Source organism: Meleagris gallopavo, chromosome 2 (genome assembly GCF_905368555.1).
Source record: "Meleagris gallopavo chromosome 2, MGAL_WU_HG_1.1, whole genome shotgun sequence".
NCBI classification, from domain to species: domain Eukaryota; kingdom Metazoa; phylum Chordata; class Aves; order Galliformes; family Phasianidae; genus Meleagris; species Meleagris gallopavo.
This window is the reverse complement of record NC_139405.1, coordinates 515,223-541,761: the sequence shown is the minus strand read 5'-3', so window position 1 is coordinate 541,761 and position 26,539 is coordinate 515,223. Positions and strand designations below refer to the sequence as shown.

The following is a 26,539-nucleotide window of genomic DNA, read 5'->3' as shown; positions in this document are numbered from 1 at the left end:
TAGTCATATACAAAGTGATGAAATGCTTACAGATATACCAGAAGCAAGGAACTGCAAACATAGTACAGATATGTCTGGACTATAGTATTCAACAAGAAAATGGTATTGCTACTGTAAACCTAAGAATTCCACTGTTCTAGTGGGTGAGTGAAGATCATGCTGAATTCATTGGTGGAAGAACTGCATTTCATAAAGCAGGCGGTCAGATGTGAATCTTGTAGATATATCCAGTCAACATCTACAGTTGTTAAAAAGGAGTTAGTTGTTCCGAAACAGGAAGTCAATTGCATCAGATTCTAAAAATTTACAATATTTTTTCAGAAATGTTTGTGTATGATAACCTTAAAAGTTCATAAGCCAATGATCTGTCATGCTGTAATTACATGCAGTCTTGCATGTAAAACTTCATATTCATCTCCCATCATTACTTTTGATAGATGTAGAAAAACAGTAATATTGTATGTTGACAATTGTATGTATTGTCAGGTAAGGCTAAAATAAAGAGAAAGCAGGGAATGGAGTCATTTGGAATTAGTTTTTTCTGTAGCCTACTAACTCCTGACCTGACTGCTCATGAGTTTCTCAGAAACACGTATGCTGTCAGGCTCGTGACCTTATAATTTGCTAATGAAATCAGGTTGATCTTCTGAAGTGGTAAGTGTTAGGACAAATAACTTTGAACTGTGAACTTCCTTAAATGTTTATTATGCTGATGGAGAGTTTATCAACAGCATAAGCTTAGATTTCCACTTAAAAATGTGGTAAAAGCTGATCACCTTACCTCATGCTTTGGGATGTAGAACATAGAAGAATGCATCTTAACTCATCTGAATTTTTAAGCTGAATGAGATTTACTTCCTCAGACTCGTACATATTAGACAATAGCACTAATTCTGCTGTGCTATTGTCTACTATGTATTAATTCTGCTGTGCTAGTGTAACAGTTAACTTGCATTTAAAAAAAAAAAATGCAGGCAGTTGAGGAAAACTGTCTTAAATTGCAATTCTGGTAAGTCAGATGTACCTCGGATCTAGTTTTTGCCTTCTCTGGAAGACTGAATTCTTGAATCTGAACTACTGTAAGTTGGATGATATTACAGAACTGTTATGGGGGGGTAGGGGAGGGAACGCAATACAGTTGCACCTTAAATATGAAACTAGTCTGAATCTTGAATAAGGCATCTGATCTCTTTTCAGCTGTGCACAAATGGGGGTATTCCAGAAAATCAACTAAATACCTTCACTGTTCTGAATCAGAAGACTAATGGCAATGGAGTATTATTTCCTTTAACTTAAAATCAGCTCAGATATAGCCTGCACAGTTAGCTATAACTGAGTACATAAACACCTTTGAACTTAAGTATCTGTTATTTGTCTGGTCTGTACTGGATGTGAAATGGTCTCAAGAAAACACATGTGAGCTGATGTACTGTGTGGAGTACTTGAGTTGCATTTGGTGGTTAGTTGGGTGAGAAACTTCTTGTTCTTTATTTTGGCAGAACAGCCTCAAAGGCTTGTTCTTTCCAAATAAATCGTGTAGCTTTGATAACTCTGTAATGTGAACATTATCATTAAGCTACGATACCAAATTGCGTGTTAGTTTACAGGCAAGCAAACAACATTAACATGCTAAAGGAAGGTATGAAGATTGAGACAGCTTATGTGAAGAGAAAGCATCTCCATTATTTTTTGCCTGCAGGAACCTTACAAAAAAGAAAGAAGGTATGATTACAAATAATGTGACTCTTCTGGAAATTTTATCTTGCTTACTAATTATTGGAAGATTTCATTTTCCAAACTTGTTTCAGCAAAGCATACTAAATATTAGTCAAAATGCTACTGGGCTTCGGTGCAAAAGGGCCTCTTCAAATGAAAGCTTGAACAGTTCGAGAGATGACAACTCCAGAACATCATATAATTCCTCTTCATTAAATATGTTATCTAAATTGGACACTTCTACAGCAGAGATGGAAAGGTTAGTATGAAAACCTTAGAACTGAGGAAACTGTTGTTAATTGACTCATAATATGAACAAGATCTAGGACTTCTTGTTTGAATCTATGAAGATCATGAGAATGTGGGATACCCCAGTGGCTTTGGGAACAAAGGTGGCACCTCCTTTGGGAGTGAATCGAAAGAAATTGTTACAATAACTTCCTATACGTCTTTATGTAGGAATAAAGTAGAACTTGGTAGTAGAGCAATTATTTGGTTTTGAGTATAAGTAATTTTAGGTTAGAGTACAACTGTTTGAAGCTGGAGGATTTTTATATGTAGGTAACTGCTCTTTCTAACAAAGCATGGTTAATGCCAAGCAGAATTGAGTTCTATTACTGGTCTTGATCATAAAAAGTCCTACTGCTACTGAATTAGTGGGACTGTGTAAGAACTTGGACATGAGATACTTCAGTGTATTGCCAGCTGTATTTAGGCTTAGTTTGGTATTGTAGAAGTAGCAGTAAAAAAAAAAAATAGGGGGGGTGGCACCTGTTAGAAGAACAGACACTTTCAATGAAGTAAGTAGCATGGAGCACTGCGTATACAAAGCTGGAAAAAAGTACTAGTATATGGAGGCTCACCTAAAGACAATATTCATCCTTAATCTGAAATTCAGTGGAACAATCTACCAGATTGTCAGTGAATGTGCCTGAGCTGCTTAATAAAGCTAAGGAGGTAGATTGTCTTTGTCGTGCATGAACATTCTGCAACTGATGTACAGTATTTTGGACTAGTATTTTATTACACCAGCATTGTGAAAAACATGTTTTTACAGAAATGCCACAATTTGGAGAAGGAATGGTACTAACAATAGAGAGAAGATGACTCATGTAGCTGTGTCACCAGTGTCCAAGGGAATCTCCATTCCAGTTATTGGTTCAAGTACGTATTAAGGCAGTAGGTGGAATGCAGTCTTTAACTTCATGACTGAGGTCTAAAAGTTTGATGTTTCCTGCAGAAATGGAGGCTGCAGTTGCCATAAGAACATCAGGACCTCCATCTGACTGCACCATTCCTACAGTAATAGGACATAACACAGTTTCTCAACTTAGAACACGTTTTGTCCACGGACATCATGAACTAAGTGGGACTCAAATTACGACTTCAAAGAGCGCTGCACCTAAGCGACCCCATTCACCTGCTTCAAAAGAATGTTCTAAGAGATCAAAAGACAGAGAAAAGGTAGAGAAGAGAGGTTAGCCTAAGGAGGATTTGAAGTAGTATTTATTGATACAGAATGAATCAGATAACTGATAAGAAATATGTATATACATCCCCAAGAGATTCAGGAGTCTAAACTTAAGTATATGGATGGTTTTACTAATGCAAGTATGAAAAATTGTCTTGGATATAGTGTGTGTCTGGTGAGCAGTTCCTTTCATGATCTGACACTGACTGATGTTTCTAGTCTGGTGACATCATATCTAAATGCTACAATTTTTGTTCATGCTCTAGCCAATTACCAAAGGAAATGGCTCATTTGGAAGCAGTTCTTAAAACAATTTAGAAAACATCATAACTATTTCTAACTGAAGGAGATATGCATCTTATAAACACAGATCATCCTGCTATCGAAGAGAGCATGAAGTTGCTTGTTAAATCTTGTTTTCATGGAAGCTTTAGATTCATGCTTGATTAGTTCTACTATAGAAAAAAATCTCCTTTAAGGGCTGCTTTTTGTGACTTAACCTTTGCTTTGAGGCAGAAATCAAGAACAATTCAATTTTGCATCTTGAAAAGAATCACCGACCTTTGGAATTATTAACTAATACTGAATATTTCAAGTATAAATGTAAAGGATGAATAGTAAGACTTCTCAAGTGATCTGAGATTCCTGTTAATGTTCTCAGTGTCTAAATGTTATTATAAGAATCGTTAATATGACTGAATGTTGTTACCTGGGTATGAAGGTAACTTTAGTCTAGGAATTGAGTCCTGTATATTTTGTTTTTAGTTAATTGGCCAGGATTCAGCCTTCAAAGATGATGGTAATCCAGAAGATGTAAAGAGAAGATCTACAGAAAATGTAATTTCAGGTGGTTTTATTCAAAGTAGAGTAAATGGAGTGTTGTAATATTGAGAATTCATGACATACTCTACACTTACTGATGTAAACAAAAGTATGCTTTTTAGTCTATGCTTGTCATGCATTAAATAGATTTTTCTGTATCGGCAAATCAAGTTGTTACAGACTAATACTACTATAAAGACTGAAGCATTTAACCCTTCAAAGGAGGATACAGAGCCCTGTATTTATTCTTGCTTTCTATGAACTCTTGAGGGCATGTTCTCAAATCAGGATGCGGTCTTGTTGGTAGAGTGGAAATTGAAATACCTGAAACGTCACATGTATGCTCATAGGAACTTAGTGAAAATGTAGTATTTATCTAAAAGGTGGAGGATGTCAATGCACGTGTGTATTTAGCTTTGCTCTCTTTTAAGTAACAAATTTGAGAATAGTATCTAATAGATCCTTTTTTGCTTTTTAGGTTGGCCTTGGAGGAAAAAACAGGCTGATTGCAAGTATTGACACATCAAGGTCACAGGTATTGGGAAGCAAAATTAGATTTTTCTTTCTGTATGCAAAGGCTTACGTACTAACCTCTAAAACCGATTCTTCTAGTTAGTGGTAAGCCTTTACCTTTCACGCTTCTGAATTGAATTGCAAACAGAAATTCACATTTGCAAAGTGAAATCAAAGATTTCAAGAACTTATGCTTCGAGATCCCTGTCTCCATTTGACATCTCCCATCCCCAAAATGACAGATTCTTTCCAGTTTGCTGTTTTGTTTTTTTTATTAAAATGATGTATATGTTTCTTGCAGACCTTTTATAAGGTGCTCTAAGCTCTAACTACTCTTAAATATTTGTATACTAACTTCAGTGACAGGGCTGGAAGCTTCAAAGTGTCAAAATGTAAAAGTGTTCAAAATGTATTCTTGAGTCAAGTGAAATGTTGAAGAACTGGGTGGTTATAAGATTGGAAGTACTCTCAACTGTAGAGGCATTGTATTCCTGATCCATGGATCCAAGAGGAACAGTAGCTGCTTCTATTACGACTTTGAGCAACTTTTTTGGCATCATGTGTTTTTTCTCTCAAGAATTTAAGTGTGCAGAGAGGAAAATGTTCCTCTTCTGTAAACTGTAATGGTAACTAAATAAGTGTGAAAAGTGAAAAATATCCTTTTCTATGAATATTTATTTTGAGCTATACTAGTTTGATATATAAGAGATGATGATCTATTCAGCTAGAAAACTTTTATCTGCTACTTCTTAATGTACTTTTTTTTTTTTCCCCCGTGGCATCTTTTTGTGTGTTATAGAGGCTCTGCAGTGAAGAACTACCAGATTCTTCATCTCCTGTTCCAACAAATGGTATTCGTATTATTAAAAGATCCATCAGACTTACCCTTAACCAGTAACCAGCATCTTCAGGTAAGATGATATTCGTTTGTTTCTTGGTTCATTTTATTTTGTGGCTCCCAACAATAAATGGAGGTTTACTCTTGTTGTATTGCAATGTTACCTAGTTAAACACTTGTGTTTTTTAACCTGCAGGTATTGTAAGAAACTCCTCTGTGTAGATTTTACAAGATCACTTGCTGCTGAGTCACTGGCTATGGAAATCATACTGCTATTTTTAAGTAGTACTGGTTTAGGCACTTGCTTCCTTTGGAACTGCTTCATGTGTACTCTTGTAGTAGCTGTACTTAAGTCTTTTTAAAAGTCTTAATCACTAGCTGAAACAGCTTTTTGAAAAAAAAAAAAAAAACACAAACAGCTTGTCTTGTGACTTGGATTCAGAATGTATGTAAACAGGGTTGACTAGTCACTGCAACCACATTGTGGCTTCAAGTATGTAGGTATGTGCTTATATTCATGTGTGCTTTCCTAGTTGATGTGGATGTATTGTTCTTATCTTAAAGTATTTTCCAGTTTGGCACATACACCCCTGTGCATTTGTCACAATAATGCTCAATTTTGTACAGGCAGTAGTTTTCAACTGTCTAGCACAGCTGTGTACTACGCACCTATTGTCTCTCATAGAGGCCCATAAATCTTCACTATTGAAGAAAATGCAATAGGACTCTAAATAGTTACGTGTAGCAGTCTTAAATCTGGCTCTATAAACATTTATAACACTTCTTACCCAGTTAAGTGCATTAGAGTTTTTTGGGGGGTGGAAAGAAATTATAACTATTGATTAAAAAAGAACAATCTTATGCTATGTTTCTACTGTAATTTCTTTATAATCTGGTATTTTTTGTAAATGAAGTTGAATGTCTTTTCCAGAGTATTTTTGTATGTATTGTAAATACTATCTTCCAAAGAAATCTAAAATTTCGGTCTCTTGTTTCCATATTTATGAAAATGAAAAGTTCTTTTTAAAAATTTCAAGCCAAAGGTGTGGGCAGGGGAGACAGGGACAAACACAGTGTTCTGCAAAATGACAGTTGTGCTAGAGTCAACTTGAGTCAATAGTGCTGCTCCACTACTGTTGATGTTTTCCTGTCTTGAATTAATACACCCTGAGTGAATAGTGCAGCTTGTGATGTGAGTTGACAGCTGGTGTTCCAGTTTGCTATTTGGACAGTAGATACTCCTCTTAAATGGAGTGCTTGTCTTACAGCAATTCTGAGCTTTGATCATCTTTAGCATTCATATGAAATCTCAGTAACAAAACTTAAGGACCCTACAAATCTTGTGAAATCTTCCTTCTCTAACATTATCCTACTGCTGGTTTTCCAAACTTGCGGAGAGAGTATGACCATACTTAAAGTATATATTTAGTTCTCCCATATTACATTTGGCTTCACCCTTTCTTCAAGCACCTTTTTCTTCTAAAAATCTTGAGTGGGTTTGAGAGGTCCTATTCTTCCCTTTATATACACCCTCTGCTCCGAAAAACAAAAAAACCCACCCAGCCTTCACTGCAAGGCTTGCATTTAATCAAAAGTTAAAAGGAAGGAACTGAGCACAGAGTGGGTTTGTGAAAATGATACTTTGTGACCATTGTTTTCACATAGGCAATATTTAAATATCAGTTATTAGCTACTGTACTTACATATAACTTCAACACTTGTATAGATAAAAGCTTGCCATGAGTTTGAAGGAATTAAAGCTAAAGTAGATAGGTTTGCTTTTTTTTTTTTTGTAACAGGAAAACTTCTTACAATAGTCTACAGGGTGACTGGTTCAGGGAAGTGATTGCCACACTTAGTGAGCTTCCAAGGTGCTCATCAGATTTTGAATGAAGTTTTTCTCTTCCTGTGCTTCATCCTTGAAAACAGTTGTTCACAAATGTATGTACTACCAAACAGTGGTGACGTAAATGAGGCATGATTGTGAAGTGAGGAATAATTTCTGTGGTAAGAGAGGGCTGAGAGACATGATCAGATTTTTGAGCTGAACATCTGATTGCAGCTCCACACATTTTATTTGAAAATTTTCAGGTCAACTGAAAATGGAATCACAAGTATACCAAAAATTGCTGATTTTTTTGTTTTAGAATTTGAGAGTACGTATCAAGATCACTTTATCAAAATGGAAAACATGGCTGAATATTTTTCTGTTTGCAGGACTGTGATTGGAAAAATATCAAAATATATGGAATTATTTCTCATGACATGAGATAGCATTGTTATGCACCCTTCCTGTGCCCTGGTTTTAGCCGAAGCAGAGTTAACATCACAGCAGTGTTTGGTTGTTGTAAGCAGTGGATGCGTGCCTGGGGCAGGGCCGCTCAGTGGGGAAGAGCTGCTACCCTGATGGTGTGGGGCAGGGGGTGGACGCAGGACAGAGCTGTGTCGGACTGTGTGCGGGCTGTGGGTTGGACGTGGCTGCCTTAGCAAGTACAGAAATCAAAGGAAATAATCTATCTTGAAACTGGTACATCTGGTTGAGGCAAGGAGAGGCTCACTGCTTTTGTGATACAAAAAAAGTGGAACAGGCTGCTTAGTTTTAAAACAAGCAAAAACCCCTAGTTGTGTTTTTACTATTACCTCATCGCACTTTATAAAAAGAGCCCGATCCTATGAATTACTCCAGTAAACAAAAGGCCGTGGTTGTCACATGTTATGCATCTGCCTGCAGTCGAGGGGTGTTATGCAATGGAAAGTGCAACAATGACAGCAAAGCATCACGTGAGCAGCAAGTGAGGATTCGCTCAAACACAACAGCAGGGGGCACAGAAATAAAGGAAAGAAAATGGTAACCTTTGGAAAGCCTCAAGTATGCAGGAAACTCCAGAGGGATGCCCTCACCTCCACAGCCAGTTCTTAAATGAGGTCTGGACTTGTGCACCTGACCCCCCCTGGCTTAGCCCTGCCTTGCCACCAGGTGCTCAACCACTGTTTAAAGCCATGACTTAGCCATTTCCACTACAAGGGACTAATACCCATCTTGAGTGACAGGTACCAGGGCCCTGAAGCTAAAGGAAATCAAACTGCTGCAGGGGGCACGCTGGAAATGTTCCTGTGAAAACAGGCCCCTTCCCCTCCCCCAGGAGGGCTCTAGGCTACTATCTCAGGAACAAAAGGAAAGTTTATGGTCTTTGGAAGAGTGGGCAAGCAACTTGTGACAATCACAATTACATAGTGAAGCTATGCAGGGAGAAAATCAGAAAAGCCGAAGCCCCGCTCGAACAGAACTTGGCAACTAAGTTGAAGGACAATAATAAATATTTCATAAATACATCAACAGTAAGAGGAGGGCTAGGGAGAATCTCTGTCTCTTTTTGGATGCCGAGGGCAACATGGTCAACAAGGATCAGGATAAGGCTGAGGTACTTTATGCCTTCTTTGCCTCAATCTTTAGTAGTAAGACTAGTTACTCCCTGGGCACACAAGCCCCTGTGCTGGTAGGTAGGGATGGGGAACAGAATAGGCCCTGCATAACCCATGATGAGATGGTTTTGGACCTGCTCTGAAAGCTAGACACTCACAAATCCATGGGACCAAATGGACTGCACCCTAGAGTGCAGTGTGGCAGATGTGGTTGCCAAGTCACTCTCCGTCCAAGCCACTCTCCGTCATCCTTTGTCAGTCCTGGCTATGAGGATGTCCCAGCAGACTGGAGACTGGCAAATGTGATACCCATCTTCCAAAAGGGCTGGAAAGATGATCCTGGTAGCTACAGACCTATCGGTCTCCCCTTGGTGCCCGGGAAGGTTAGGAAACAGAAAGTCTCAGGAACCATCATGGACCAATTGAAGGTCAACCAGGGGATCAGGCCCAGGCAGCACGGGTTCATGAATGATGCATCCTACCTGACAAACCTGATTTCGTTCTATGATAAGATGACCTGCGTAGTGGATGAAGGTAAGGCTGTCAGTGTGGTATACCTGGACTTCAGGAAAGCCTTTGACACTGTCCCCCACAACATTCTTACAGAGAAGCTGGCTGCCCATGGTTTGGATGGGCGTACACTCTGCTGGGTGAAACACTGGCTGGATGGTCAGGCCTGAAGAACTGTGGTCAGTGGAATTGAATCCAGTTGGCACTGGTAATGAATGGTGTCCCCCAGGGTTTGGTATTGGGGCTGCTTCTGTTTAACATCTTTATCAACAATCTTGATGGGGGGATTGAGTGCACCCTCAGTAAGTTTGCAGATGATACCAAGCTGGGAGGGTGTGTTGGTCCACCAGAGGGAAGAAAGGCACTACAGAGGGACCTGGATAGAATGGTTAAATGGGCCAAGGTTAGCTGTGTGAGTTTCAATAGGGTCAAGTGTCAGGACCTGCATTTTGGTTGCAACAACCCCAGGCGACCCTACAGGCTTGGGGAGGAGTGGCTGGAAAGCTGCCTGATGGAAAAGGTGGTGTACTGATGGACAGGCAGCTGAATGTGAGCCAGCAGTGTGCCCAGGTGGCCAAGAAACCCAATGGCATCCTGGCTTGGATCAGGAATGGCGTGAACAGGACTAGGGAAGTCATCCTGCCCTGTACTCAGCACTGGTGAGGCCTCTCCTTGAGTACTGTATTTGGGCACAGTTTTGGGCACCTCAGAACAGGAAGGACATGAAGGTGCTGGAGCAGGTCCAAAGAAGGGCAACAAGGCTTGTGAAGGGCTTGAAGAATATGCCCAACGAGGGAAGACTGAAGGAACTGGGGCTGTTTAGTCTGGGGAAAAGGAGGCTGAGGGGAGACCTTACTGCCCTCTTCAAATAGCTGAAAGGCAGCAGAGCGGGACTGATCTCGTCTCACTGGTGACAGGATGAGGGGAATTGGCCTCAAGTTGCACCGGGGGAGGTTTAGGTTGAATATCAGGAAAAACAACTTTACAGAAAGGGTTGGTAAGCACTGGAATAGGCTCCCTAAGGAGGTGGTTGAGTCACCATCCCTGAATGTGTTTAAAAACGGTCTGGATGTGGTGCTCAGGGATATGATTTAGCTGAGGGTTTTTAGAGTAGTATGGTTAGATTGCAGTTGGACTTGATGATCTTTAAGGTCTTTTCCAACCTGAGCCTATGATTCTGTGATCTCTGCCTGCCCACTGGAAGGTTGCTGTAGATGTGTGCACTTCTGCTGATTGGAAGAGTTAGCAAGGAGGGTCCAACTTCCTATGCTGCAGGTTTCCTGCTATAAGGCCTGTGTGGTGGCTGGGGACGAGATCTGCTGGGACAGGGCTGGCACGTGATTGCACTGCAGCATATGGAGGATGTGTGGTTGGGGAGCATTGCTGCCTAATTCCCTGACTACCAGCCTGCAAGGATTGTGGGGACCATCTACTGCTGACTGGTCAGCTTTTTTGTTACTCTGCGTTGCTTTGTGCTCTGGGTTCAGCAGAGTGTAGTAGGGATGTTTTCCAGATTCTGGAGCTGAAGAAAGGGGAATCATGAGGTGTGAGCTCACTGGCTGGCATGGCTCCATCTGTGGCTGTTTTCTTCAGCTGTTGTCTACACCTTTGTCTACACTGGCATGGCACTGTAGGTGCAGCTCAAGGGCTGGAGCTGCTGGACCTGGTGTATTTTTTGTAGAGGATGAGGAATGCTAACTAGGAATGCTAACATTAACTAGGGGAGTGTTTCTTCTATTATTACAGAAGATGCAACTTGTTGAGCTCTCAGCAGTCTGACATTCAAGAAACTGATAGAAATCAAACTGAGTCAGTTTGTCTTTTGTGCAGTTCCTCTTTGCAGGGAAGACTCTGTCTGACTCATCCTGCTGCATTCACCCATCCTTGTTTCTTATCCATACCTTTTCACTTTGACTCATCTGAGACTTTTGTCTACTTTGCTGTCTTCTTTTTCCACCCAAATAAATCTTGCTTTTATTACATATTAAATGGGCGGTACTTCTTTCTGTGCTGATGGGCAAAAATTCCTGATAGCCTTGAAATCAGAGGAGAAATAACCTATCTTCTTTCAATTTTGATTGGGGGCAGCTGGGCAGCCTACTGCAGAAAACATCCAGCAGGCTCTGCAGAGTGTGCAGTAGAGAGAAATCTGAATACTTTTTGTTTCTAAGCAAATATGGCATGTGTAGGTTCAGACTTCTCAAAGGCTCAACATGTGCTCAGATTTGTGTGGTTTTACAAAGGAACAGTAAAAAGTTCAATAGTGACACCAGCACAACTTCCATACTGAATTTCATGTCCTTGTTTCTGAAATGTGAAGAAGAGTTTCTTGAAAATTTTTAGAATTCTTTGAATATAATTAAAGCATCATATATTTTCCCCATGTGTTCTTCTTGGAAACAACTGAGTCATCTTTTTCCAAAAAATCAGGTGGGAACAGTGTGTGCAGTCATTCTCCAAAGAATTTTTTTTTTTTTTTTGCAAACTTGGAAGTAACTGAAAATGTGGTCTTAAAATAGGAAGTGTTGACTTGCAATAACTAACAAAGTGCATTGATGGCAATATGAGTGGGAAAAAAGCACTATAGCCAGTAGGTACGAGAGCCAGAAATTCCTAGAATTAATTTTGTTCTTCAACTTTTAGTATTTTCCTGTGTGCTCAGTGGACATGAACAGAAATTGATCATATAAACACTGTAACCAAGTGCATATGCACTTCACTCTGTGTACAAGCACTTGGCTTTTTTTCTCTAGCACTACTCTCGCCTTTTTGAATTTTTTTTCACATTTCTTTTTTTCTTATGTATTAGATTTGAATTTACATTTTATGTACAGTCTTTTCCACTACTTAAGCAGAAGGGGATAAACTTGTCATTGTGAGCAATACCACAGATTCCTAATAACTAAGCTAAAAAAATAACTATTATTTTAAGTTTTGCTTTTTTTTTTTCCTCCTCTAAGCAAGGCAAGCATTAGACTTTCAGGAAACTGAATGTTTGTCCTGCCCTGATTCATATACGTGAAGCCAGAAGCAAGTAAGTACTTATTCAAGGCTTGTACTTGGTCATTACATTCACTTCTGTTTCTGTCTGGATGGCATAGCATGCATTAGTTTTTCCAACTTACTGTAGGTGTTTTTACAGGTCTTTACTAATACTGTACCTCAGCTATGTTAGAGTTTGGAAACAAACCAGCATAGGCTTTGTATTTACAAAAATAAATCCAATCTGTCAAATCATGAGCAATACGAATACGATAGATACTGTGAACAGCCACTTTATAGAAAATGCTACAATTTAGTTAAGAAAATCAGTTGAGACAAAAATATATCTCTGGGAGTTGCATTTTGAGGAAAATGAGTCTGTTGCAATTAGTTAAGTGTTAGCAATGAAAAGCAAGGGAATCCCCTGTTCTCCTGCTCTCACAATAAATAAATCATTGTGTTACACTAAATGATAAACTGTGTAAGTACAGAGATATTTACTTTTCTGTAATCCAAGGTAAATATTTGGCCCAAGCCTGCAAAACTGTAAATCTATTTACTAAATTATTCCTCTAACAGAAATAAGTAATGAAGTTGATTTTATTTCCCATGTTATAACTTCACTGGGGGAAAATTCAGTAAGGGTAGTATCTCAGTGCTTTCCAGGCTCTGCTTATTTAAATACGTTTTCAGTTCACTTTTTAGTAACACTGGCTAGAAGGCTGGCTGTGGAGCTCAGATAGGGATGTTCAGACTTAATCTTGCATTTTCTCAGCCTTAAAGGTCATCCCTAATTTCAGTGGTTGTGATGTCAGTGGGGAAACCCGGCTGCACTTTTCTGTTCTTGTGCAAAGGTCTCAAACGTCAAATAAAAGCAAAACACTTAGAAAACTTAGAAAAGTTTAAGACTTCAACTTAGAAATTACCCACAGGTTCTTAGTGACTCTTAACCAAGATCATGTTATTTCATCAGCTCTTGCTTGTATGTGAACTTGTTTTTTTTTCTCTGTTACTGTTTATTTCGCTTAGTTTGTTTTCTTTTTCAGCTGCTTATTAAGGGAAGCTGTTGTTGTTCTTCTGTTTGATAAGTTTGATAAGTAATGGATACCACTAACTAGTTTGAGAGAGGATGAACCAGAGTGTCCACCAAATTTTCCATAAAATTTTGTATTAAGGTTTAGTACTGTTGTGTGCTTTCTTCAAGGTTGATCCTGACAGTATGTCAAATTATTTTTCAACACTTGATTCTTTACAATATTTATGAGAATTTCTCTTAAATCTCTGCTTTAACATATGAGGAATCTGGTACAGAAATTAATAATTTGAGATGTCAAAAGTTTGTGGCAATACTAGAAACTGAAGCCAAATTTTCTGAATGTGTGAGATCGTGGTGTTTGATCCTTACCCTTTAAAGACATGTTGTCTATGCCTGCAGTGGGGGTTCCCTGTCCACATCATTACTGTATCCCATTAAGAAAGACTGTTGTGACTACCTCTAGGGATTGTAACTAACCACCTGTTGATTTTTAAGCTGCTAGTTGTATGATTGATGAGATTGTTTAGGAGGAATCCCAGTAGTTCCTGATAGCAGAGTTGTGAAAAAATTCCAGAGTACTGATTGTCCAAATTGTAGATGGCTTTTTACTTGGTCTTTGAGATTCTGATCTAGATACTGCTAGAGATGTCTTTCTGTTTGTCTGTATGAAGAATGAATGTAGCCTTTCAAAGAGTAAATCATTACAGTACATCTTTTATGGAAAACTGTCTAGCACAGAGTATCACTTAGTATGAGAGACAACTTGCTTAAGGTCATGCATTAAAGTCACAAAGACATTGAGCATCACAAAATGATGTTGTGGAACTGAATGAATTGGAGAGATTGGTGATACTAATTCCTAAGGTGCATGTTAAGTACTGCAATACTAAGTAGCATAGCAGCTAGGTTTGGCATGGGCTTGCCTCCAACACACAGCCCTGATATGAGATTTGATTTTGTTGTCATGCATTTTAGACCCAGAGCCATATCTCTTGAGATTCAATATTTAAAATGACTGTTGGCTTCAGCAAAAGCTACAAATCTTTATTGGGGAAAAGGTTGTAACTACTGAATCAAGTAGGTATAGTTATGAATGTTACATATATGAACTGGTGTGTTATATCTTTCTGAATGAATGAGAGTTTACAGCAAGTTGTTGGGTAAATCTCTCTTGCAATACTTAAATGAATAGTAAGTTTGTATGGCTGCATGTTTTTTATCACTCAGACAAAGTTCCAGACAACCCAAGTGGAAGTTTTGCCTGTAAAAATAAATAAATTAATTGATAAAAGTATGTTTGAGTTCATGACACTTCAGCTGTATTGCTAACGTATTGTTGCATGTCCTGAAAACTTACTAAGCTTACTGTTGTAATCAAAGCTTGTTCTGTGAACAAGCCTAAGAATGCATCATTGATTAAAACTGTTCAAATCCAGTCAAGGGAAGCTGACATACCCCTTCTCTATGTCTTTAGGAGTGTGATTTTTTCCTAGTTTTTCCTGGATAAAGTTATTCATTGGTCTCTGTTGCTTTAGTATTTTATATGCAAAGGAGATCAGAATTCTGGCTCCCCTCCACCTTACTTGGCCAGAAGTAGTTTATAAAGATACCAAACTTCTGTTCATAAAACATTGTTACACACTGCATTAGATAGCTTTGGGCTGGAAGACAGCCAGTATCTTTTGCAAAGTTGAAAAGTTTGTGAGTGAGAGGCTTATGAGGGGCAGAGGATATTCGAAAGAGAACTTAGCTGGAGCACCTCTTCTGTGAAAACAGGCTGAAAGAGCTGGGCTTGTTCAGTCTGGAGAAGGCTCTGGGAAGACCTCATTGCAGCTTTTCAGTACTTCAGAGGAGCTCGTAAACAGGAGGGAAACCATGTTCTTACACAGTTTAATAATGATAAAACAAGGGAGAATGGTTTTAAACAAAAAGAGGGGGAGACTTGGATTAGATATTAGGGGAGAAATTTTTCAGTCAGCGGGTGGTGAGGTATTGGCACAGACTGCCCAAAGAAGCTGTGGACGTCCCATGTCCGGAGGGTGTCCAAGGCCAGGCTGAATGGGGCCCTGGGCAGCTTGATCTAGTGGGGGGCAAGCAACCCATGTTACAGTTAAGTGCTGGGGCAGCTTTAAGGTTCCTTCCAGCCCAAGCAATTCTGTGATGACCATAGTTACCATTTAATGGGATTGTCATGCAGATGAAGAGCTTAGATCACTCTTGCTGTAGAGTCAGGGTAATAAATCACCCCCAAAAGCTTGAAAGCCCTAGAAGCCTAAAAACAGAATATGAGAACATGTGAAGATAGTGAAACAAGGTAGCACTAACAATATACAAGTTAGTAACAGTTGTTAATTGCTGTTTTGTTTGATCAAGTAGACGTTTTGAATAATTTTGTCAAATCAGATAGCAAGCCTACTTAACAAATAAAAATGTCTCCAGAGTTCTGTCCAATCTTGAGGCTATGGCTAAGTCTGAGTTCTCCAAATGGAACCTTTTCTGCCTTATTCTTCTGTTCGTTTTGAAAAAGGGTGCCAAATAGAAAAGCTTACCTAAGTTTAAATCTTGTTCTGTATAGACATAGCTGACCATGTTAAACAAGAGTCTCTAGTCTCTCAAAAGCTTTGAAGCTCTACTGATTCTGAATTGGTTCTCATTCATTTCTTCTCTTAGAGGTTAAGGAAAGGTAACAAAACCAGCTGTTTTTTAATCATCTTTAAAAGTTGCACTTTTCAAAGCAGATTTAGAATTGGCTTTGTTGTCTGATTTTGCTTTTAAAGCAAAAGATTATGGAGATTCACAGAAATACTTTATAAACTCAAGTGGTAACTTTGGTCTTGCTTTATTTTGTCAGGCAGGTTATTGTTTATGCAGGCTTCCCTAATGGTAGCTCTTGGAAAAAGCACTGTTAGCCATCTTTCACTGCTTTCTCTGACTATGAGAACTGGAGATACTGCAAAGATTGAAGTTCTCTGCTTTATTCACCAAGATCTTTTTACTCTCTTGTGCTGGAAGGAGCATGAAACCACGCAAGCACAACAAACTATTAGAAGCAGATTTAGTGAAATTTAGGGAGGAAGTGATCGTTTGCACATCCTTCTAGGAAATCTTCCCAGTGAACACTAGGGGGCATTTTACCAACATACGACAACGCACCGCAGTTGCCAATGATCAGTGGGAGAGTGACGCCAAGGCCCTTACAGAACAAGATGTTGTGATGGCAGGGATAAGGCAGCAGAAATCGTGGGGCAGTTTAGTCAGATCTACTCCCCTCCCCCTTTTCCCTTTTCCGCCTCTCCCGCAGTTCTTACTTATATCGACATGGAAACTTGTAATGCTGAGCCTAATGCAAAGGAAAATCGTCAAAGCATTAAGGTTGGAAAAGACCACAGCACAACTGTCTTCAATTTTTATTAAAAACAACAACAACAGCAACAAAAACAAACAAACAAAAAACCCCAAAACAATATCACCAAGTAATAACAAACTTATCCCAAAGCCTGTATGCTTTAAAGAAACATAACAATTTTGTAAAAACTGAAAAACTGACTAGAATTAAAAACTTAAAAAAAATCTGAAATCGTCCAACTTGAGCTTTTGGGGGTGATTTATTACCCTGACTCTACAGCAAGAGTGATCTAAGCTCTTCATCTGCATGACAATCCCATTAAATGGTAACTATGGTCATCACAGAATTGCTTGGGCTGGAAGGAACCTTAAAGCTGCCCCAGCACTTAACTGTAACATGGGTTGCTTGCCCCCCACTAGATCAAGCTGCCCAGGGCCCCATTCAGCCTGGCCTTGGACACCCTCCGGACATGGGACGTCCACAGCTTCTTTGGGCAGTCTGTGCCAATGCCTCACCACCCGCTGACTGAAAAATTTCTCCCCTAATATCTAATCCAAGTTTCCCCCTCTTTTTGTTTAAAACCATTCTCCCTTGTTTTATCATTATTAAACTGTGTAAGAACATGGTTTCCCTCCTGTTTACGAGCTCCTCTGAAGTACTGAAAAGCTGCAATGAGGTCTTCCAAGAGCCTTCATGTTAATAGTGTCCTTTCTTTACAGAAACAACTGCATTTGAATACATATACATAAAGAATATATATATTATATATATTGCTGCATGTAAAATGGCCTGTTGGTTCACCAAAAGTTGATGAAGGGAGAGTCCTTGTGTAGCTGCAACTCATCAAGTGAGCAGCCCAGCAAAGCCTGGGTTCACTTGTAAGCTCTACCAAATCCAACAGCTCTTTGCTTTCTGGGTTAAATGCTTCAAGATCTATAGTGCGTGAGAACAATTGGCTGAGAGAATTATGTTTAAAAACTCCGCTTCAGTGATACTATGATTTCCAGATTGCAGTGGAAGATGTGAGATGACATTTTTAGCCTCTTCATCGTGTCTGAGAGCAAGAGTCAGTTTTGCAGTGCCTGAGAGGGACACACTTGAATGTTGTAACTCGGCAAGAAAGGCCCATCTGAAAATTCAAATTGGTAAAGCCATCTCCATCTTTCTCACCTGGGCCAGGGAGATTTGCCCAGACATCCTGATTTGTCTTTCAGATCACACACAGAGCTGTCTTAGAAATTCCAGTACAAATCAGGATCTTCAATGTTTTGAAGACTGTGAGGTGACCTGAGAGAGGCCTGTCAGTGTCTAACAGGGAGCAACAGGAAAGAAGGGGACAGACTCTTCAGCAGGATCTGTGGTGATAGAGCAAGGGAAAATGGTTTCAAGCTCAAAAAGGGTAGATTTAGGGCAGATATAAGGAAAAATTTTTTACACTGAGGGTGGTGAGGCACCCGAACAGGTTGCCCAGTGATGTGGTTGATGCCTGTCCCTGGAGACTTTCAAGGCAAGGCTGGATCAGGCCCTGAGCAACCTGGTGGAGCTGTGGTGTCACTATTTATGATCTGTGTTGCAGGGAATTGAACTAGATGGCCTTCAGAAGTCCCTTCCCACTCTAAGGATTTTATGATTCTATAATAAACAGTTCGCTCCTTGCGAGATTGCATCATAAATGAATAAGATGGTGTGAGAGCAAGGAAGTATTTTCTGTTTTCTGCTGGGGAAGCTGAGGCTCCGAATCAAACAACTTGCCTAAGAGCAGAAGGGCTGACTTGCCAAGAGCCAGATTCCAGTCTCCTGAGTCAGGGCCTTGTGCCTTATCCACAAGACCAACCTTTCCCTTGTAGCGTTTCCTTTCTCTCCACCCTGTTTTGAAGGGAGGAACAGTAGCATTGTTCTATGTCAAACAAATTTAAAGCATAATAGAGGAGTGCTCACAGCAGAATGGCTGGAACAACTTTTAAGTTTATTATTAATATGGAAGCCATGACTTTTCTTGGAATGGCTTCTGCATTGGAACCCTGCTCAGCAGGAGCAATAACCACAAAAGCTTTAACCACCAAAAGATCTGTCTTTAAATAAGCGACTTTTGAGATTTAAAAAAAAAAAGAAAAAAATTAAAAACAAAAAACCAACAAAACCACACAACACATACTTAAAACAATAAAAACTTTTCAAAAGGCACGGAGATTGGAAATTACTATTCAGGGAAGTGCATGGGACATGAAATGCAGTGGTCAAGAAAGCAGGACTTCTAACTTTGTTCCATAAGTGGTCAAGATATATATATTTTTTTAATTTGTGATTTTATTCATATTACATAGTAGTACTAGGAGAGCCTAGTTCTATAAGTACCTTAATGCCTGCTTGCCTACTTAATCAGGCTGGTGACAAGGGGCTTATCTTTGACACGTCAGATAGCTGGGAAGAGAAAATAAAGACTGAAGTTTGCCTTTGCTGCTCCATAGCAGAGCAGGCTTCATCAGACTTGATTGGGCAATGCCTGTGCTAAGCACCACTAAAGAGCTATCATCTTATGGTTCACAAGTATTCTGTCAATCAGTCTGTTTTCTTTTGCTGTAGGAATTGAGTGTTTTTTTGTTTTAGGGGTGGTTTTTGTTGCTGTTGTTGTTTTCCCCACTCTGTCCTTTTCTGTTGCTGCCCCATGGACATTCTGGGGTTGTTCAGCCTGAAAGGAAAAGGCTACAGGGAGACTTCATTGCGGCCTTCCAATATTTAAAGGGAGTTTATAGACATGAGGGTAATCAACTACTTACACAGGTAGATAGTGATAAGACAAGGGGAAATGGTTTTGAACTAAAGGAAGGGAGATCTAGATGATTAGATGTCAGGGGGAAGTTTTTAACTAAGTGGTGAGGCACTTTAACAGCCTGCCCAGAGAGGATGTGAATGCCCTGTCCTGTACACGGCCAGGCTGGATGGGCCCTGGGCAATTCTGATCTAGTACTTGATCTAGTGGCTGGCAACCTTGCCTGTGGCAAGGGGGTTGGACTCTGGTGAACCTTGAGATGCTCTATGATTCTCTGCCAGATTAGGAAGTTGAATTCCTTACAGAATTTCTTACAGCAGTCTAGGTGTTAACAGGGCCAGCGTGGCAGCTGATGTCAAGCAAAAAAGGAGGAGCAAGGACTTGTCTTTGGATAAATGGAGAAAAATGGGATCTTAAACCACTTTAACTGGAAGACAGGAAGTGAAGCACTGGATCAAACTGGTTTAAGAATTCTGGTATCTTGCCTCTGGCTACACAATAGCCAGCTGACAAAAATAAGTGATGCACCTGGCTTCTGTTATGCAATGTTACAGGAGGGGAATTCCGCCCTATTTGCAAAGATCTGCACATGCCCGAAGTTATGACATGTTCTTAAACTCTGTGTCAGTTGCTGACTGGGTTTCTGTGATTACTAGTACTATCCTGCACTTCTCAAGTTTGCATCACTCACATGGGGATGATCTCATGCCATAAATTCAGCTTGAGGCAGAGTAAAGCTGTGTACAGGGTAGTCACTGGAAGAGAGCACCATATACTTTCATGATTGTGAATAGGGCTTTTCATTTATTTGGTTTGGTATCGGTCTTTTGCCTTAGAAGGCTTCTCTCTTGCTGTACAACTTTCCCCTAGTTTAGGAAAATGAGTATATGACAGAAGAGCTACGTTGGGTTTGTTTTGTCAAAAATAAAATATGCTCTTTGCTATGCCTCTGCTTGCGTCTACTACTGCACAGAGGGAAATGGGCAAGAAATTTCCACTCACACTGTTCTTTCTCCAATCACTTTGTTCAGGGATTTCCTGAGCCAAATCTATCCCGTATTCTATTGGTAGGTGCAAACAAATCTGACACAGTGAAGCACTTCTATCATTGGCTTTACTATTGCTTTATTAAAGCTTCTTTTCACTTTAGAGGTGGAGTGTAGATAGAATTGAAGTCTTTTGGATGCTACAAGAACTACACCTTACTTAACGTTTTCTTAAAAAAAAACCAACAAACCATAAAGCAACAGCTTGCATCACAGAAATCAATGTGTGTTGCTAATTCCTCAGTTTCTGAAATAGTCCTAAGGAATACCTCTGGGTAGCCCGTTTCTGCAGGCCTGAAGACTTACACATCAAAAGGACCGGGTACTGATGTTTTAGTCATAACAGATGGTGGTTCTATCGCTTGGAATATTGCCTTCCGCATCAGCACACACTGCGCACCCTTGTAACAACATTTTCCTTATGAAGAGGGCTTCCGTTGCGAGGCACAGAGTTCCTCAGCTGCATCTGTCTGACCCTATCCAGCAGCGCCGTGGCAGAGCTGTAAGCTGCGTTTGGGGAAGCACCAAGGTTTGGCCTTCCGGAAAGCCTGCAGCTTACAGTCTGACATCGAGCGAACCAGGCCGGACGGAAGGAAGGAAGGAAAAGAAAGGAAAGGAAAAGCGCGGCCGTGCGGAACCACCGCTCTGCCGTCCGAGCCTTCGGTTCGCAGCGCTACTCCACCGCGCCCGGGCCGAGCCGCCGTCCCGCGCAGGCCTGGGCGCTGCGGGGGCGGGCGGGGGGCGGGACGGGCGAGGTCGGGAAATTCCCCCCCGAGTAGAGCGACGAGCGGGCGGAGAGGCAGGGCCGCGGCCGTTCGTGTGAGGTGCGGGCCCGGAGGGCAGTCCGCGGCGGCAGGGCCCGAGCGGCGGCGCGGAGCTGTCAGCTATGGCGGGTGAGCGGCGGGGCGGCGACGAGCGGGACGGGCGGCGGGAGAAGCGCGGGGCGGCGGCGAGCAGGGAGCGGGCCGCGCCTCTCTCGGTGCCGCGCGGCGGCCGGCGCCCTTCCTTCCTCCCGCCTGGCGCAGCGTCCTTGTTCGAGGCACGGGGAAGCGCTGAGGCCGGCTGCCGACCCATTTGCCGTGAGCGGCGGTTGGCCGTTCTTCTTCCGCCGCGTCCGAGCGAATCCCGCCGGCAGGCGCGGCGCGGGTGGCGGGCAGCCTGAGCGGCAACTCCGTACTCTCACCGCGCCGCCCTGCCCTGCTGGGAGCTCCGTGCGGTGCGGATTGCTTAGGAAGCTTCCGGCCAAGGCTGGCCTGAGGATGTTCAGATCGGTGGCAGCAGTACCTCCCGAGGCCGTCGTGTCTCGGGTTAAATCTGTGCTGCTGGGTGTTCAATAAGTGCTTGGGTGGCTGTCCGGGGCAGAGCCGTCGGTGGGCCACAGTGCCGGTCCCTGGGCGCTGGCTGCCGAGAGGATGTAGGTGCGTAAGGAACAGATGTCATGAATGCAAAGTAACGCAGATAAGGGATCTTATATTGGGTAATTACATTTAAAACCATAATTAGGTGTTGTGTTTTGTTTTGTTTTTTTTTTTTTTAAAGACTAAGTTAAAACTCACTTGTCATCCTTTCAGAAGGTGTTCCGCAGCTGTCTCTTTTGGGGATTTAAAAGAAGCCAGTTTTAGCATTAATTGGTGTTTGGAAGGAGGCTCTCTACCTTCAGCACCAGGGCTATGTGCTCTGCTGCCTTTAGTAAAGTACAAACTTTCACTCCTGTCAAGTGTGTGCTTGCTCTACATTTTCTATTTGAGAAGGCTGAACTGAAGCGAGAGCTAGTGCTTTTTTCTCACCTTGAATGTATTTTCAGTGTAATTAGGAACCAGATAAGGATTTTTTCAGCAGGGGAAGTTCACAACTTCCTGGTACTAGCTAGCTTTTGTCATTGTTTTTTTTCTTTTGGCTGTTGTTCTGTAAGGTCATGCGATAGTAAAGAGGAAGTTTGTGAGCAGTTTTGTTGCCCTGTTAAAATCTGTGTGCTTCATGCGTTCCAAAGTAGATTACTACTCTAAAATAAAATCATGAGTACGCTTTGGGTCATATTAGTTTTTAAAGAGAGTGTAACAAATCTTCTGCCAGTGTCTCTTTTTCCTGAGCTCTTCGAGAGGTTGAGTGCAAGTAGGGTGGGAGCATGTAGACAGTCTGCTGTTGCTGCTCAGAAATGGCTGTTGCTGTAGAGGACAGAAGGTCACCAGTAATATGTAAGGAGGTGTGACATCAAAGCTGAAGGGCATCACTTCTTGCTTCTGTGTTTCACTGCTGTCACCTGAGAGCATCAGAGTTTCGGGTGATACTTTCACATCTTCCACATCTTCCACAAAGACCCACAGCTGCTTTGCTTTCAAGCTTGGTGATTGCTGGAGAGTATGTTCACAGGGTACTTACTACTCCTGGTTGTGCGGGAGAATTGCAAATCACGTAACCTTCCAGAAGCATTATTTTTTATCTTTGAGCCAAGGAGTCACACAGGGCATACTGGACCTGTTGTCCTTCTTGTGGCAGTGTGTTACAGCCATGTTTCTCCCTGGTGGCACGGTCGTGCTTAGTTTCAGGTGTCTGATCATGAAGAGGTCTGAAGTTTTGAGTCTTCTCGTATTGCTCTAACAGATTTAACAACCTTCTATGCTTAAATGCAAGCATGAGCTGGCTGTATTCTTGGTGCTATTGCTGGCCTTACTTAGTCTCTATATAGTCGAGAGAGTTGGTCTCTTGTATTTCCTTTAAAATTGTTTATCATAGTATTCAGAGCGTGGGGGGAACAAGCAAGTAGATAATACAGATAGCTGTGCATTTCTTTGAAAATTAGTGAAGGAGCCTTAGACATGGCTCGTACTGGTTTTACAAATGTCTGGAAAGGAGCTGGTTCCCTGTAAGAACTGACAGCTCTCTGTGTGAGTGTAGGTTGTGAAATAGTTAAACCACACCACTTCACAAGCACATTGCTCATTTACAGAAATAGGGAACACCGAACAGACCTCCACTTCACTTCAGAGTGCTGATAATACCTTTGGCTCTCTCTGGTACTCTTGTGTGTTTCCTCTGTGCACAAAATATGACAGTGACAATTGCGGTAGAGATGATAATGTGATACTTAGAGTGAGAACCAAGATTGAAATGAATTTTAATGTTTAATCTCTGGAGGCTACCATGTCATTGAGATTTGCTTCCCCACAAACACACCTGCTGTTAAGCAGTGGGTTTGCTTTCAGTGGCACTTGTTTCGACCACAGTCCCATCACAATTGTTGAGCATGGAGTTTTAAAATAAAGTGCTCTTAATAGCAAAGAAAAAGAGTCTTCATAAGCAAGCATTAGTAGAGCAGGATGGGAAATTGATGGTTAAAGCAGAGAGGATTAAAGACTTGAAGTGATTCTGTTCTGTAGTAATTTCTAACAGAAAGGCTCTACCTGGTTTTGGCAAACACATAATACACGTGGGTGTATGGTGCGTCTGGTTAGCAGCTATGTAAGCACGTATACCTCCAAAGTAAGATGATTAGTAGGTACTTTGCTACAATTTTGTCATTATAACGTCTAAAATAGATTTTTAATTTAGTAGATGGATATATGTCTGTGCTTGTGGTACCGTGTTACGTAGGAATGGAGAAGTGAGGTTCTTTTCCCTCCTCAATTACGTGATGGAAATGGGAGGCTGCCTGGTACACCATCATCACTCCTCACTGCTGGCAGAAGTTGTCTGTTGCTTTGTCCACTGGATTGTCCTGAAAAGGATAGCATAAGTAAATGTGAGTGTGGAAGTTAAAAAGCTGTATGCTGGCGTGTGAGCTTGGCTCTGGGAACTTCTGATCTCTTTCTGAAACAGCTTTACGTCGGGTCTTGGCTTTTTTGTTACTGTTGTCCACCATCCCACCTTTTGCTGGCATTGCTTATTTTCCAGAAAGAGAAAAGGAACAAAGCTTACCTAAAGAGAAGACTAGAAAAGATCTGGAAAATGTCTAGGGAAGTGACCATACCTGTCAGGAACTGGACTTTGAGCAGTGCTGTGCATGCTCGATGAGACAGCTCCTTGTCTGTTTTCAGACACTGATTTAAAATCAGTGATAGTTGATCAGCTGAGATACTGCATTTTGATAAATTGTTGGAAAAGAGCATACAGAGTCTTAAGCTGCTGTTCTTTAGTGTTTGGCACGAAATGCAGCCTGGAGTTGAAATGCTTTATGCCTTTTTTAAAAAGTGTGCCTTTTGAAGAGGCACATGTTGTTGGAGACAATTTTAACGTCAGAGCAGCATTCTTGCTCTGCTATTGCACAGCTGTCTGTGTGTGACAGCTGAAACGTGTTCAAATAAGACCAAGCTAACATCTCAGAAATGTAGTTCTCCTTCTATTCTCTACTTTTTTTAGTTACTTTGTAATATTTCTCTAACTTGGGTATGAACTGCTGAAGCACCATAAGTCTTCTACAAATCAGCAAATTCCAGTTGTAAAGTTCAAGTTTTGTGTTGGCAGATGTACTTAAGTTATTGTAGGTGCAACGAACAAGGTTTTTATGGAGCTAAGACTGTAATGCTCTTCTTTGGCAAATTCATGTACTAAGTACCTTAGGCTGACTAGACCTTGGGCAAAAGGAAGTACGTAATCTTTTACCCTTTTAATGCTTTCAATATATTTAATAACTATTTTGTTTTTTATGTTGAAGTCTGATTGCTGTTTTCACGTTGCCTGTTGTGTTTCTGATGTTCAGAAGGTCTTGCCTGAGTAGGATGCTATTATACAAAGATGACAAAGAGCTCGGTTGATGTTTCCATAAGCTGTGTTCTTCTGATCATGCCAGAACAGTGATGATTCAACCCCTACAATATTTACTTATCCCCTGCTGTTTGTTTTTCACATGCCATCTCGCTGTTGTCACTATTTGATTGACTATCCTGTTTGATGTTCTCACTGAGATACATTAAATAGTTACTGTCTGGCAGTCACACTGCTGTAGAAGTAGTGATACTCTTGCTAAGGTAATGTCTTTCTAAACCTTCCACTGAAGAAGTTTGTTGCCTGTCATTCTTGTCTGTAACTCAAGTTTCCTTGAAAACATCACGAGACCCAATAGTTTTCAGTAGGTGATCTGGAGAGATACTGCAATTAATAGCAGGCCCTGTGGGATGTGTAGAATTCAATACTAGCCATCAGGTATTTTCTGAGCCCACAGTGATGGTATTCAAACCATCTGTTTTTTTCTTTCCTGATTTGTGTAGTTTCTGCTTCAATATAATAGGAACTAAATTGGTTGATTCTGAGAAAAGATCTTCACTTTCAGAAGGCATTCAAGCAAACGTAATGGTTCCTGAACTTTGAGGAGACAACTGTATTATAATCAAGAATATTAACTATTCCCTTGAAACAGTGTTTTCTGTTCTTTAAAGTATTATTTCATCAGACACATACTCTAAAACTAAAAGAATCTAAAATTCTAGGTGAGATGGAGGGAAGTCCTCTGCTGATTACTAATATGGCATTGATACAAGGAGACTTCATTTTATGTCTATTAATACTACTTACTCCCATCGTGTGCATGCATGTTTTAAAGAAAGTTCATCTGAGAAGGCGAATCAAGTGAAAGATAAATAATATCAATCAGAGTCTAGACCTTACGGTTTTAATGTACACCTAACCATATAGTCTGCCTTCTGCTTCTTTTTAAGCTCTAAATTAAAAAGTTTTGTTTTGTTTTAAGGTATCTCAGAGCCCTACATTGAAATATTTGAACAACCCAGGCAAAGGGGTATGCGTTTCAGATACAAATGTGAAGGAAGATCAGCTGGTAGCATTCCAGGAGAACACAGTACTGACAACAACAAGACATTCCCATCCATACAGGTAATACTGCTTTTATCCATAAGTTACCAGTGCCTATATTTACATTGTGCTGTAGCTGTGTTGTCCTTGGTGCAGTAAATAAAATGGTTTTCATTACACATTCTGTTATTCTTTCCTTGGCATGCAAATGTGGTTGCAACACAGTGCAAAAGAGTTCTTTGCTCCTAGTCATTAAAGATTTTGTTCCTATTTGCCAGAGAAGAAGAAGGCATAGTGATATGTAGCGAAGTGCCAATAGAA

General features: G+C 40.8%; 2 protein-coding genes across 7 annotated transcripts in view; both read left to right on the top strand.

Moving 5' to 3' along the window:
• PAPOLG (poly(A) polymerase gamma) overlaps positions 1 to 26,294 on the top strand; it is a 37,811-nt gene extending 11,517 nt beyond the window's left edge. For 2 of the 5 annotated variants that reach the window (XM_010706360.3, XM_010706362.3), the window contains 8 exons: positions 1,601 to 1,722; positions 1,809 to 1,975; positions 2,774 to 2,880; positions 2,957 to 3,180; positions 3,953 to 4,024; positions 4,488 to 4,544; positions 5,322 to 5,433; positions 5,557 to 14,602. In XM_010706360.3, the coding sequence (XP_010704662.2) occupies positions 1,601 to 1,722; positions 1,809 to 1,975; positions 2,774 to 2,880; positions 2,957 to 3,180; positions 3,953 to 4,024; positions 4,488 to 4,544; positions 5,322 to 5,420 (848 nt within the window). In that variant the 3' untranslated portion in view covers positions 5,421 to 5,433; positions 5,557 to 14,602. Of the gene's footprint in view, positions 1 to 1,600; positions 1,723 to 1,808; positions 1,976 to 2,773; positions 2,881 to 2,956; positions 3,181 to 3,952; positions 4,035 to 4,487; positions 4,545 to 5,321; positions 5,434 to 5,556; positions 14,603 to 26,156 lie in introns of those variants that run through there. The other 3 variants (XR_014881725.1, XM_085218473.1, XM_010706361.3) reach the window with 3 other exon arrangements.
• Positions 20,813 to 26,539, top strand: part of REL (REL proto-oncogene, NF-kB subunit) — a 34,478-nt gene continuing 28,751 nt past the window's right edge. Inside the window, exons 1-2 of one of the 2 annotated variants that reach the window (XM_085218475.1) lie at positions 20,813 to 21,366; positions 26,157 to 26,299. In XM_085218475.1, coding sequence (XP_085074601.1) covers positions 21,360 to 21,366; positions 26,157 to 26,299 — 150 coding nt within the window. In that variant the 5' untranslated portion in view covers positions 20,813 to 21,359. Of the gene's footprint in view, positions 21,367 to 26,156; positions 26,300 to 26,539 lie in introns of those variants that run through there. The other variant, XM_085218476.1, reaches the window with a different exon arrangement.